This window comes from Pipra filicauda, unplaced genomic scaffold (assembly GCF_003945595.2).
Source record: "Pipra filicauda isolate LSUMZ 115617 unplaced genomic scaffold, ASM394559v2 scaffold60_size3304689_pilon, whole genome shotgun sequence".
NCBI classification, from domain to species: Eukaryota; Metazoa; Chordata; class Aves; order Passeriformes; family Pipridae; genus Pipra; species Pipra filicauda.
In genome coordinates this window covers 347,805-361,328 of record NW_024104765.1, presented here as the reverse complement: position 1 = coordinate 361,328, position 13,524 = coordinate 347,805, and the positions used below count along the sequence as shown (strand labels likewise).

Here is a 13,524-nt window from a genome sequence, read left to right as displayed (position 1 = left end):
TGCATAATGCTCTTTGTTCAGCCAAGTTTCTTTATACTATTCTTCATGGTTAGTTCTAGCTTAATATGTGTGCAACTTCATGCTTTTTCAATCTTAAACCCCCCAATGACAGACAAAGGATACTTTTTCTTAGAAATGGTTACGCTGGGTCATCTGAGTAATCATCTGGATATGGTCAGCTTTATAGAACAGACAAGGAAGTTCTTGTTTTACTTCTCATCTGTAGCTTTAATTAGTTCTCTGTTGGCTTTATCTTTAGTCTGGCTTTGTTCATCTTTCTGAACTTCACATAATTCTCCCCACTTGTGTGTCACCATAGTGCTGATGTTTAAGCAGTAGTGATCTGGAAGTGCTACTCCTGCCTCAATTTCATTTAGTTTCTCTATTCTAAAGTTAGTATAGTTCCTTTAGTCTCTCAACTATTGACTTAATCTGATTGTAAAATTCTTGTTTTACAGTGTTTGAAGGACTGAATCATTTGTGTTGATAAAACATCACATTAGCAGTCTTTAAGCTTGCACACAACTGGGCTGAGAACTTCCAGCTGAGAACTTTCACAACCTCTTTTCAAAGTTCAGTTAGGGATAGAAATAACTTAAAATGAAAGTGACCTCTATGATGAGATATAAAAGACAACATATTAAGTATTGACATGAGTGTCTTTCACAAAAATAGAATTCAGGATTGATCTTTGACCTACACTATCAACGCAATAACTCACAGATTTATAAAAATGGACATTTGGAGCAAAGCAAAGATTTTCATGTCAGTTCCAAGCCTAGTGGCTGCTGCACTTGATGCAATTCTTTACTTCAGAAGACGTTCAACCTCTCCAGCCTGCTATACTTCTCTGCAAAAGGACATCCCCCTTTCTTCATCCAGAAGAATATCCTTTTCCTCCTAGTGTAAGAGTTTTTGAAGGAAGCCACACTGGCATTAGAGCTTGTTTCTCAGCTTTGTGGATGACCCTTAATGCACAAACTTCTTTCAAAAGTACCTGTGAAACTGGAAGCATGTTTTGCTGAAAGACCACTGGTCATTTTTTTGACCACTTGTTTACACTGGAGGCTTCACAGCATTCTAGATAATGGACATCTAAATGGGTAAATAAATATAGAACATAAAAAGGAAGTATATAAGTTTACAGCCTGCTAAGATTTGTATCCTCTCTATATTAAGACTTCTTCTAGAATTGCCTGCAAAACACCCACAATGTAAAACTTCCCCAAAAGCTTGGGTTAATGACTACATGTCAATGGGTATGTCTGGCAGTAAACCTGTTTATGTCCCAGTCAAGTAGAACCTGCCCAAGCCACACCTTGAAACACGAGCAGCAGATCAAACATTTACACAATACCAGAATGAAATGCTATTGTACTTAGGGCACTCATACAACAGCTCCTTACTTTGTTCCTGCATTGCATCCCCTACTTTTAATGAAGACAGATATTCCTAGCACCCACATTTGTGGATTACTTTGCTTGTCAAAAAATTCCCTACCCCAGTAACTCAGAGCAATCTTCAATGAGCTGCAGAAGCGGCTTCTGACCAGCATGTGAAGGAAAAAGCTGTTTCTATGTCCTGTTGAGGACTTGGGACTAACTAGAGACCTGCAGCTAAAGGAAAGATGTTTCCCTCCTACCTGTACTGACAGTAGCAGAATAAACATATCCACCATTTGAAGTCAAGAAGACAAGAAGAAAATACAATAGGTAAGAAAAATGGGCTGTGCATATGGGGGGGCCGTATGTGTGAGGGGGAAATAAAGCTGAGAGATGACTTGTATATGCATATATGACATGGAGCTTCTGAAGCAGGTCCAGTGGAGGGCAACAAAGATGATGAGGGAACTGGAGTATCTCTCTTACAAGGAAAGGCTGAGAGAGCTGGGCCTGTTCAGCCTTGAGAAGAGATGACTCAGAGGGGACCTCTTGTCTTGTCATCCATGTATAAACTATCTGAAGGGAGGGTGTCAAGAGGATGGAGCCAGGCTCTTCTCAGTGGTACCAAGCAACAGGACAAGAGGCAACAGGCAGAAACTGATGCACAGAAGTTCCACCTGAATATGAGGAAGAACTTCTTTACTGTGCAGGTGACTGCACCCAGAGAGGCTGTGGTGTCTCTCTCACTGGAGATATTCAAGAACTGTCTGGACACAATCCTGTGCCATGTGATCTGGGATGACCCTGCTTGAGCTTATAGACTTGGACCCATATTATTCACTTCCAAATGAGCTCAGTTCTTTCAAGCAGTGAATGTCCTCTTACACTGCCAGACTTTCAAGACCCACTTCAAGTCACTCAACATATTGCTGCTTAGATAGAACCAAGCACAGGAACAGATGAAACTAAGGCTTTCAGACTTTTACAGTATTAGAAGCTATTTGTTCAGGAGAATCTTTGAACCATGTACATTTCAACATCTTAACCTTGGATTTAAAGCTAAAAAGGCTGGGGGCACATACTGAAAGAACTCTGCTAGTGTGGTGTGTGTGGAGAATCCCAGGTTATTTTCCTTCTGAATGGAATAAAAGAAAATTTTGCTGTCTTTTTGGCAGCCTCCCAGGAATCGTCTGGCAAGATCACAGTGGTCCCATATCATACTATGAAAGGAATCCAACTCCCCATTGTCCACGGTGAAAGCCCTGCAGAGAATGGTTTCTACAGAGCTCAGTTCAGAATTGGCAAACCTGCAAGAGCATTTGCCAGCTTGCACAGCAGAGACACAGATCAAGGCCTCAGTCACATGGGGGCATTTCTAATTGACCAGCAATAATGTCGGTGAATCACAGTTCATGTCCCATATGCAGCAGACTGGGTGGTTGGTGGTTTCTGTAAGACTGCAAGGTCTCCAGCAAAGTCAGCCAGGAACTCTCCAGTACCTGCCAATACAGCCCCTTTTGGCAGCAGAATTAAAAGAATAAGAACTTTCCCTTGGCAGCAAAATTAGTAATTCCAAGCTTTCACTTACAAAGCTCAGCTTACTGAACTGAACCTAGTATTACAGCCTTATCCAAGACGTGCTTTGAAACACAGTTTCTTTCACATTGTTTGTGAGATAGCATGGAAAGTTTCTGCTCTTGACTACAGCAGTTTCATCTAATGTGGTTTGTAACAGAAGAAAGGATCAGTCCAGTTTGTGATGGAGATCAGATTTCTCTCATTAACAAACACAGCATTCCAAATCATTTAGGAGTCTTTATCCAGCAGGTCAGCAAGTCTTCTATAGAGAACTATCTGTTTAATAACCAAGAGGTGAATATTATTGAATAGATCCATACATTCTTGAATTTTACACAGTTTCCATTCTCAATTATCCATAGATAAATTACTATTTATATTAAAACAGTCCCTAAACAGAATGGGTAACTAACCTTAGCTGGTTACTAGAATAATAATTTCACAGATATTTTCTGATATTAATTAAACACATTAAGAAATGGGAGATGCAGCTATTTTTTACTTCCTTGAACTGCCTCCTCTTCCTCATCACAGTCTGTTGTCTTTGCTTTCTGGTTTTTCGTTAGCACAAGGATGCAATGCTTGGGTTAAATATATTCATAGACGAAAGTCCGAAGTCAAGCACATTTACTGTCTGTTTTATTTTCTGTTGTGGAATTCAAGAGTTGCCCTGTAAAGAAACACACCACAGGTAGTTAACTTTAAACCTAGGCTCGTCCAAGCTATTATTCACAAGAGATTGTTATTGTGACTTCTAGTTTCTAGTGGAGAAACACGTTTTGTTAAAAAAACCCACAAACAACACAAAACAGTCAGTCTCACAGATAAGAGTTTAGGAAAAGTTTAACATAGGCATTACAGCAGCAGGCAGTTCCTCCTCTGCACTCCCCACATGATTAATGATAATGCATTAAACTTGCCAGCAAGCATTTACCTTGTTCTCTATTGAATCAAGAGCAAAGGTCCTGTTTTATAACAAAAGATCTAAAAATATGTTGCCTGGATTCTCAACTATCCCCTCTTAAAGTGGAATCAGGTCCCTGATCCTGTTCACAGCACCACAGCAAATGGTTGGGCCAGAATAAAAGAAGAGTGGGGAGGACAATACATTAATCCAGTTTTACTATGGGACACTTGATTATGTGAAAATGTGGCCTTTGCCTGAAGGTAATGCTAATGTATTTTTAGCAAGGTGAGGGTACTTCTATTACCTGATTCAGAAAGTGAAGGGGCACAATCTGTTTTCAATATGTAGCTCCAAGTGCAGAATAACTTTCCAGTTTTAATGAGGAAACTCTCCTTTTGTACAAAGGGGAGAGGCTGTACTAAGAATTACCCCCAAAGGATCCTATCTTTAGTGCTGCCTTGCAGCCCTGCAAGTACCTTGAGGAACACTGACACTTCAGCTTCAGTCCTGACCCAACTGACATTTTGCTACTAGCCTTGCCAAAGGTGCTTTGATATATCTGTGACACATGCACCCTGACTCTTTGGGATTAGTGACTTTGCAGGCCTCAGATATTTCTGACACTTTCCTGTGGTGTTTGACAGCAACTCCTCATAAAGGTCGTCTTCATAAGAGCCATAAGCAACACCTTCCTTTTTCTAAGACTGCCCATCTTCAGGTGACTTGCATGCACATTCAACCATGGCAGCTCCTACTATAACTTGGCAAAAGCCTCCACAAGTTTCTGCTATAGATTTTTCATACTTTTTCTAGTGAAGCACCAGGTATGCTGTGTAAATGTTTAATTTGTAACTCATTATTTTGCACCTATGTGTGCTGTTACAAAGATTGTAACAACCTTGGTTATAAAGTGCCTTAAGTACTGTGAGCGAGTGCCCAAAAGAAAATGTGCTCTACTTTTCTCTAGCTAAACATTGGCTTTGAGTGCAGTTTCTCAAAACCTTCTGTGTTGGTCCTACTTAACAATGAACTAATGAAAAGATTCAAGGAAGCATTAAGTCTCCCTTTGCAGTATCATTTCATTTTGGTTCCTCCATCCTTGCAGGCCAGGGAAAGTCATAAGGCAGAAAGCACAAGTATTTGGTGTTCAGAAGTAAGATATTAGACCTTACAGGAAGAGGTCTGGGAGCTTCAAGACTTTCCAAGGCTATTTAAAGCTATGTCTGTAAACAACAGCTTATGTGTATCACTTTATGAAGTCAACATGGAAATGTAAGAGAATGCATATCCTGCTGAACAGTATTTTAAGAGTTGACTCCTCATGTTCTTTTCTCATGACAGTCATCTCTAAAGGTTTAATGCAATTAAATGTTCTAGACCAGGTAACCTAAGAATAAATCTCCTCTTATTACAATGACCTTTATTTCAAAAGTCTTTAAATTTCATATATACAAAGGTGTTTATAATACAACAGTATGCAGAAAACCAGTTTCCTCAAAATATAGGAAATTATACATTCAAATGGAGATTATTATTGATATTAAAAATATCCTTCATAACTGAAAATTGAGATGCAATGCCTGAAAACTCACCAAAAATGAATGGTGATGTTGTCCAGCTAGAAGCAGGAGAGCAGAAAACAGGTTTTATGGATGAGATGGAATGATCTAGTCAGTTGATCAAGCATTTCTGGCAGATGGACATATTTAGTACTTTAAGGGGAATGTCACAGAAGGGCTTCAGTTCACTTCAGCTAAGTATCTCAGCATCAGATTCCTACCAATATAATGAAATTATAGTGTGAAACTTCAAGGTGAAGTTTAAGACTGAAAGTGCAGGCCACTGACTTTTAAATCCACACTGAAAATCAGAACTGGGTATAAATCAGGATTATAAACCTCATATTGAAGAGGGACTATCAGCAATGTGTCAAAGATGATCGACACCCTAGGTATAGAGTCAAAATAGCTCAGATGTTAGCCTCAGAGTTAAATTACTCTTTTCCGAAATCTAACACTTCCAGTACATGGCAGTAACGGTAAAAAAAACCAAAACCACACAAACCCCAGGAATCATTGTGGGATGCGTAGGCAGCACAGGGAAGGGACTGCGTCTTTTGTGTCCAGTAGCAATCGTACCCAGAGCCCTGCAACTAATCTGGTATCAGCAATTTATGATCCCAAGAAGCTGTGAGAAAAGACAGAATGAAGTGGAATAGTCAGCAATATTCTATTTATAGTATGGATTAAGTTTTCAAATAAACAAGTTCAAAGTGCCTGTGCCTTTTGCAAAGTTTATTGGAGGAAGGAAGAATGTAATCTTATGAGAAAAATAATGGAAAAATATGGTGCTCAAACACTTTGATAGGTAGGATTTTTCTCTAGTCACTCAAGCTTTAGGAAAAGCATAACAGAAGACTGCAGCTATATATTGGAGAAGTCCAAGTACACAAAAGAAATTATAAGAATGAGCCTGGAGTTAGTTTACTAGCTGTTGTTTATCAAGCTGTTTACCTAACTCTTAGTTTGCTCACAGACCAAAAGACAGCTCATTATTTGCTAGTCCCAGCAAACTGCAATGGAGGGGGCACAGGTTTTCTCACTTCCCAGGATGTTTCTATCATTGTTGTTGGCTCAGTTTTTCCTTCCACTGACATGTCCCCAGGAAGAACCCTGCCTACATATCCCCAAAACACCCATGTACTGTACTTAATAGCCAATATTAATGCCAGTTGTTCCATCACCTGCATCTCCCACCAGTCACTTGATGCATTCTATTAGTCACTCATATTCCTTTTCTCTATCTGTATTTTAACTAGCAGCAAATGTGACACTGAACTGTTGTTAATTAAGCCCAGCGAAGGAAATCACATCAGTAACTTATATCACCGTGGCTGGTTTCTGTCTGTGTGGGTACCACACACCCATGCACAGACAGTGTAATCGTTCTGTGGTCTGTTGCCTGTCAGGCACTGTGGTTCCTTAATTGCCTCACATGCACAGACAGCGTGTGCTCGCACTCCAAATGCCACCAGCATCATTAGTTCCTTTCACACTTCATTTCTCCACGCATGGCATTCAGAGATTTCACAATCTGCATATCCTCCTTTTAAGACATCACAGAGCTCCTCTGCAGACCTTTGAGGGACTAACGAGCAAGATGTCTCTAGTTTATTAATTAGCTGCTTATCAGCCATGTTCCACAGCTCTGTACTAGTTCAGCTGCTCAGCTACAGTAATTAGACAACCCACTTTTCAGTCTTTTATAGCATTGCCTTAGAGAGAAAGTTTCGCTGTTCTTGAGACTGTGGTACTTTCTGGCAATTATTAGACATCTCCTGAATGACTAATAGAGAAATCCTACTTTCTGTATTATTCACTGCAGCCTTACAGCTCCCCATTCTATGTTTTGTCTCATGCACTCTGCTGTCAATATGTGCCATCACTGGCACTCGAGCATCCAGATGTTATCTGAAAGCTTCTTTATTTGCATTATTCAGATAAACAGTCAAAAAGCATGTATTCACACTCCCTCAGAATCAGACTGCAAGTAAAGTGGGTAGTGTTAGTTCTTATGCTGTAATCTTTCTCAAACAGGAACAAAATCAAGCCAACAAACATATGCTGTCTGCTTCATGCAATGAAAGGCTTGCTTGTATGTCTGAACTCAGGATTTTTATTAGCTACCAATAGCTCATGCAGTCATAGTACCTGATATGCAAAATTTTATAGAATATGAAACAGCCTTTTCTTTTTCAGTTTGCCAATCAGTCATAATTATCATCGTGCATTGAGTACAACCGGAGGGACTTACCCCTGCAGACAGCCATGGCCTGTATCAGTCACTGCCACTGTATCCCAGATAAAAAGTGGGCTAATCCTGTAAGACAGGGTGACTTGTTTTTCTTCATGCCATCAGTAAGGCATTGCAGAAGTATATGATGATTATATTATATTCTCCATAGTAGAGAAAAACAAAACAAATCTACTTATCTATTACTGTAAGAGAACTTCAACTTTGTTCAAGGAGACTTGAAGTACTTCATCATGATGTTGCTTTTCTGACACGCAACTTGCAGAATTGCCCCTCGTGTTGCCTTATGCACAGACATACAGATGAAAACAGCATGTTCTGTGCAGTTTATGCATTTGATTAGACAATTGTGAACACGAAGTTTGGATTTTTTTTTATGTGAATGTAAGGGGGAAAATGAACAGGGAACGTCAGCTCTCCACAGAGCTTCTATAATTCAGTGAAGTAAGCTTTGCAGACATGTCAGTCAGAAATAGTGCCAAAGTGTGCCACATATCTGTTCAAAGTATTCTATATGAATTAAACTGTTCCACAAGAAACCACTGACTTCACTTGTCTTCACTTCTTAGTTTGGTAGAGTGATGGACACTTGTGAGATTATTCTGCTTTTTTTGTTTGTTTGTTTGTTTTCTGGTGTTGTTTTTGAGCATAAGAAAGAGATGGCTGCACAGATTACTTCACTTAAAATCTCCCTTAAACAAGATGCCTATGGAGTTTCTTTCACCATATTATACTTTCTATCACCTACAGTAAGGAGCAGCTCCTTTACATTGCTCAGCTCACACTCCAGATCCTACACAGTGTTTTCAGACTAACAAATGAAATAGACACAAAACTTCAGTGAATACTACCTGAAGGCTGTGAGAAGTCTTATTACACAGTGAAGACAAATCAGACATTTAGGCAGGCTGAAATCTCAGACCCAATCAATGTACTGAGACTGGCCTAAAGCCATGCAGGCTTCAAGCATGTGTGAATAGATAAACTTGAGTCCTCCCATAGGCAAATTATTTTGCATGCCTGGTGGCACATACTTTTTGCCCAAAGGCTGACTTTCAAGCCCCATGAGTTTTCAGATCATGTAACCACTCACTTGCAAGTACTCTACATACTCATTCACACTCTTACATAGAGTAGCAACTCTGTAAATCTCAGAACCCAAGCTGTAGGTGCTCAAAGCTTGTGTGTCTTACACCACACCTGAGGATACAGGTGTGGAGCCAAAGGTCCTCACGGTCCAAGTGCTGATGCTCAACTAAGTGAAAGATTTTCTGATCGGATTTTCTGATTTTTTCCTTCTCAAGAAGGACTTGGTGGGAAGCTCCTTAAGCACTACATGTTCCAACCTCTGCCCTAGCATTTGCAAAACAAAAATTAAGGCAAAGTGACAAATAAACAGTAGCTGCCTACAAGAGTCCTAAGTAAAATCAGTAGCCGTGGTGGAACAGCCACATCAGCACTGCTGCAAAAAGCCAGTCCTGAGGCTATCAGCTGAAAGCAGATGTCTTTGAACTATCCTATACTTAAAACCCCTCTTCAATCACTCATTCAGTGATGTGTTTGCCTAGATAGATGATGAGTAAATTTTCTGCTACCACCTAAGCTAGTTGTTAGTGAGCACTGTTAACACACCTCTTAAAATGAACTGCAAGAAACAACCCCCAACGAATATAGAACATCTTGCAATTACTTCAGTTATATCTGCTCCTTATGTTTCAGCTGTAGAATCCCATACCTGCTCCCCAGCCCTTACTCCCTGGAGTCAATACTATCAGGACAAATGGTTCATGTTCAAATCCTCAGCACTTAGGGTCTGGGAAGATATATAATAGGCTTATAGCAAGTAATTGAATGGTTAAACACAAGGAACTAAGCTTCTGCCAGCTACTGTCAGCAGATGCTATGACAGCAAGAGACAGAGCTCCCTTGGAAAACTTCTCCATAAAATGGAATGAACTCTGTCAAAAGCTTTAGATCACTGTAAACCTCCTTGCTTTTCCTCTTGAGATGCGACGCATATTGCTCTGACCACATGCAGTATAAGCAGACAGCTATTTAGAAATTTATATGAAATAAAATTTCAAAGCAAAACACTCCAGCAATCCTCTGTGTGCCTTTCAGCAGTCGGTGGGAGGCTGCAAGACTAAGGCTGACAGGTGTCAGACGTACTGTGTAATGCCTGGCTGAGGAGTGCTCATATGCTCTACCCGAAAAAGCCTCATGAAGCAGTGCGGGAAGGCTCAGATCCAGAAGGCAGTTGCCTTCCTTTTCTTTGCCTGTCTTTTCTCAGTGTAGTGAACTGACCCTGGTTGGGTGCGAGGTACCTAAGGCCACTCTCTCAGTCCCCTCTGCAACCGGACAGAGGAGAAAAAAAACAACATTGAAGGATTCATGAGTTAGGATTCATGAGTTAAGAGCTGGGAGAGGTCACCATCATGGGCAAAACTGTCTAGGAAATTTCAGGCACCCAGAAGCAGCTGAGGAACCTCACGAGGGAAGGCCTCAATGCTGGAATAGAAAGATACTGCCTGTACAGTTTACCCAAAGGCTCACAAGGGACAACCACACGTGCTTGGGAAATGCCACTATGCCCACCTGCCCTCCAGCCACACTCTCAGCAGCACCTGTGGATTTTAGACTTTCCATTTCTTATTTTGAGTTCAGTAACGTACAAGAAATTAATGTTATATAATCTGCTTTGTAATAGAGAGAAATTTAATTTTTGAATGGAGCTTAAATAAAACTAGTCCTGCTGACTAGTCAAGAACATTGCACAAGCTCTGGACAACCTGGAGTTAAACCTATCAACTGGCAGGATGATGCCAGCATGTTCACTGATCTGTTGTATGATGCCAAACAGGAAAGGTAACAGCTGAGTTGCTCTTGTCTTTCTTTGGCAGAAATATTTCACTTTTTCTCCTCTATCTGGCTGCTGATTTACCTTTTTTCATTTGTAAGGAAGAGTATATTAGCATCCAATTATGGATTATTTTGGCCAGTATTTTACAGATTCCTTTATTAAATCTCTCACCAATTGCTTTATCAGATCTTTCTTGCCTTAAAATTATTTTATTTGCACCACTGTTATCATCTTTCAACTGATCAAGAGATCAAATTTTTAATTTCGCAGACAATACATTATGCCTCATGTTTTAAAAATAAAAGACAAACACCTGATTTCGATTAATCAAAGCAAAGAGAAAAGTAAGCTTAACTACCGTGTTGATTTCTAAGGCATTCACCAGTCCTGACTGCAGGTCCAAGGTAATTTCACATCTTCTGACATGCTGTGGAGATTGCAGACAGCAATTCTTAAAATCACTTTTACGTTTGCATGTATCTTTATTGCAACTTATTTGTACAGGGCCAGCATTTTATAAAGGAACTTGAATTGGATTAGATAGCAAGAGACATTTACCCATTATGCAATGGAAAGAGAAAAAAAACACAGCCTTGAAAAGTTCTGTGACTCATTTGCTGATTTCCTTTCTTACATTCTCAGTCCCACTTGGAAGTTTTCCTTCTCATGTACCTGGCCCCCTCGCTGTCGATTGCTTCATAGAGGTCTTTTTTATTCTCTGCTGTTGCATGCAAATAACCAAGGTAGGCCACACAGAGGCTAATTGTTATCAGTCCAAACGCCATCACAGGTTTGTTCTGACAAGAAATAAAAAGATAGTACATGTTTTTTAGTGAAAACTTTTTTCATTCAACTCAAACATTACATTCTTCTATTTTAGTTTAGAAAGTGAACAGTAAACTATTGTGACATCTGCAAAAATCATCACTGCCTTCTTGCAGATTGAATTTTTTGATAGCAAAAAGAATTTCCTCTCAAAAAGAAGATCCTTTCTGGAGACAGAACACCACGTTGCCCAGTGCTCTGTATTTTGCTGGGCAGAAATGCTGCTTGAGCATGAATGAATAAGCCAAAACCAATTACTAAAGGTCACTACCACAAACTTCTAACAGAATTCACCTGGATATACTACTGGGACAATGTCCTGTGCTCCTACCAAGCAACCTCGATTATAGGTTTTGTATTATTATCACAAAATTTACTTCTATTATACGCATAAAATGTCATTCATTGCTGGGTTCTGCAAGTGCAAATAAAACCTCAAGTTCATTAACTTAATTATAAAAGAAAAAGAAAAATCCAAAATCCCAAAAAGCTACCAAAAATCCCCTCATTTCATATCAAAGAAGTTTGCATTTTATGATTTGTTCCCTTTTAAATATTAAAAACAATTCCTATTACTTAACCTGTCAAATTACATGGGTAACATGTCTGTAAACAGACTTTCTGAAAGAAGCTTGACTAGGTACAAAAGAACCAGACAACACAACAGTGAAATAAGAGCTGCAATAAACAATGTAATGTTCTGGGCTCTTAACAATCAGAGTGGAAAAAAATAAAAATATTTTTAGTTACATTTCTGAGTGGTTTGCATAAGAGATTGTTATATAACACACACAGAATTGTGATCATTATTTTAAAGCAACTGTGTCTCTTCAAGCATATTTAGTTTCTTGAGCATCTTACAGGTTTAATGAAAAGCTCTGGGTTCACAGCTCGGAAGAGCATAGTTGTCTGGACACTCCTCAGTCCTGGTTTTCTCTCTCCGGGTGTTTCATTTTCATTGGAAGGTTTGGTGGAAGACATGTTACTTAATATTGAATACTTCCTAGAAGCAGAATGAAAAACAGGTGTCATTTTTGTAAAAAACATAAAAGAGCTACATTCACTGAATAGGAGTTCACACTCAATTTGTCTTCCTTCAGCATGAATTTTAGTTTGTGCATATATTAATGATTGCCTTTGGTGTCATCTAACATTCCCAGTTTAAGCACACCAATTTTCAATCCTGTTAATTTTGTGCACCCTAAAATTAACTTTTGGAGATGCACATCTTCATACAGCAAATCTGAATCTTCCGGTAATGGGCTGGGGGTTTTTCACTTGCCTTTGGCTAATGCTTTAGCTACCTGTGGACTGAGCAGCATCAGTCTTCAGACCACTGGCTAAAAAGATGGTGCCAGGAAACATTGTTTTGGGTTTTTTTAACCCTTATATGCGTCAGGACAGCCCACACCCTGCTGTAGTACACCCACCCAGCAGCCCCAGGACTCAGGTCTCACTTTTGCACACATTGGGCAGGTCCAAGATGCCTTGGGTTCAAACTGAAAGAGAGGAAATCTAGGCTAGTTAGAATACATAAGAATTAGAGCATGGAAGAAACTCTTTACTGTGAGGGTGGTGAGGCACTAGAACAGGTTGCCCAGAGAAGTTATGGATACCCCATCCCTTCAAGGCCAGGTGGGATGGGGCAACCTTTTCTAGTGAAAGGTGTCTCTGCCCATGTCAGGGAGGTTGGAACTAAATGATTTTATGGTCCCTTCCAACTCAAACTATTCTGTGATTCTATGATTCTATGCCACCTGAGCAAAGGTGGCAAAACGCCCTTGGCTAACGCTGCTGACTGAGGGGCAGAGGCGACACGGTGCTGGGGACCTCCCTGGGAAGGGCAGGGGAAGGGCAGACGCCTCCCGGCGGGCGGCGAGGGGGCTCCTGGCTTCGCCACCGGGACGAAGGGGGCAGTTTGGCAGGGAAAAAGCCCGGCAGGGACTCCCAGGACATACAGGATTCCCGGGACACGCGGGACTCCCGCCGTCCCCGCCGCCTCAGGGAGCAGCGGAAGGAGGGGCCGGGGGGAGGGGGGTAATGCCGCGCGCGCCCCCGCCGCTACTCACCGCGCGCCGCCAACGGCTCCTCCCCGCGGGGCGGGGCGGGCAGGGCTGCGCCTGCGCATTGGCGCCCCCTCGCGGGCGGAGGGCAGTGGC

The 13,524-nt window shown here is 40.7% G+C and overlaps 1 protein-coding gene across 5 annotated transcripts; it reads right to left on the bottom strand.

Moving 5' to 3' along the window:
• Positions 1–3,225: 3,225 nt before the first annotated feature.
• On the bottom strand, positions 3,226–13,383 carry SMIM8 (small integral membrane protein 8). Of its 5 annotated transcripts, none has more exons than XM_039388127.1 (6): positions 13,324–13,382; positions 12,823–12,864; positions 12,227–12,368; positions 11,213–11,337; positions 10,899–10,967; positions 3,226–3,630 (listed from the first exon to the last, which is right to left on the bottom strand). In XM_039388127.1, exons 3-5 carry the CDS (start codon positions 12,344–12,346, stop codon positions 10,919–10,921), a joined length of 294 nt encoding a protein of 97 aa, XP_039244061.1. In that variant the 5' UTR covers positions 12,347–12,368; positions 12,823–12,864; positions 13,324–13,382; the 3' UTR covers positions 3,226–3,630; positions 10,899–10,918. The 5 variants fall into 5 exon arrangements, with proteins under 5 accessions (XP_039244061.1, XP_039244063.1, XP_039244064.1 ...); XM_039388128.1 differs by lacking the exon at positions 3,226–3,630 and adding an exon at positions 7,729–7,746; XM_039388129.1 differs by lacking the exon at positions 12,823–12,864 and having other exon boundaries at positions 13,324–13,383.
• Between the last annotated feature and the right edge of the window lie 141 nt (positions 13,384–13,524).

Excerpts from the sequence above, each read along its gene's own strand:
- SMIM8 (XM_039388129.1), bottom strand. The coding sequence starts at position 12,346 with ATGTCTTCCACCAAACCTTCCAATGAAAATGAAACACCCGGAGAGAGA. Across the intron at positions 11,338-12,226 it reads CAGAGCTTTTCATTAAACCT|AACAAACCTGTGATGGCGTT; the intron begins GTAAGATGCTCA and ends ATTTCTTGTCAG. Across the intron at positions 10,968-11,212 it reads ATCGACAGCGAGGGGGCCAG|CATGTCAGAAGATGTGAAAT; the intron begins GTACATGAGAAG and ends CAATCTCCACAG.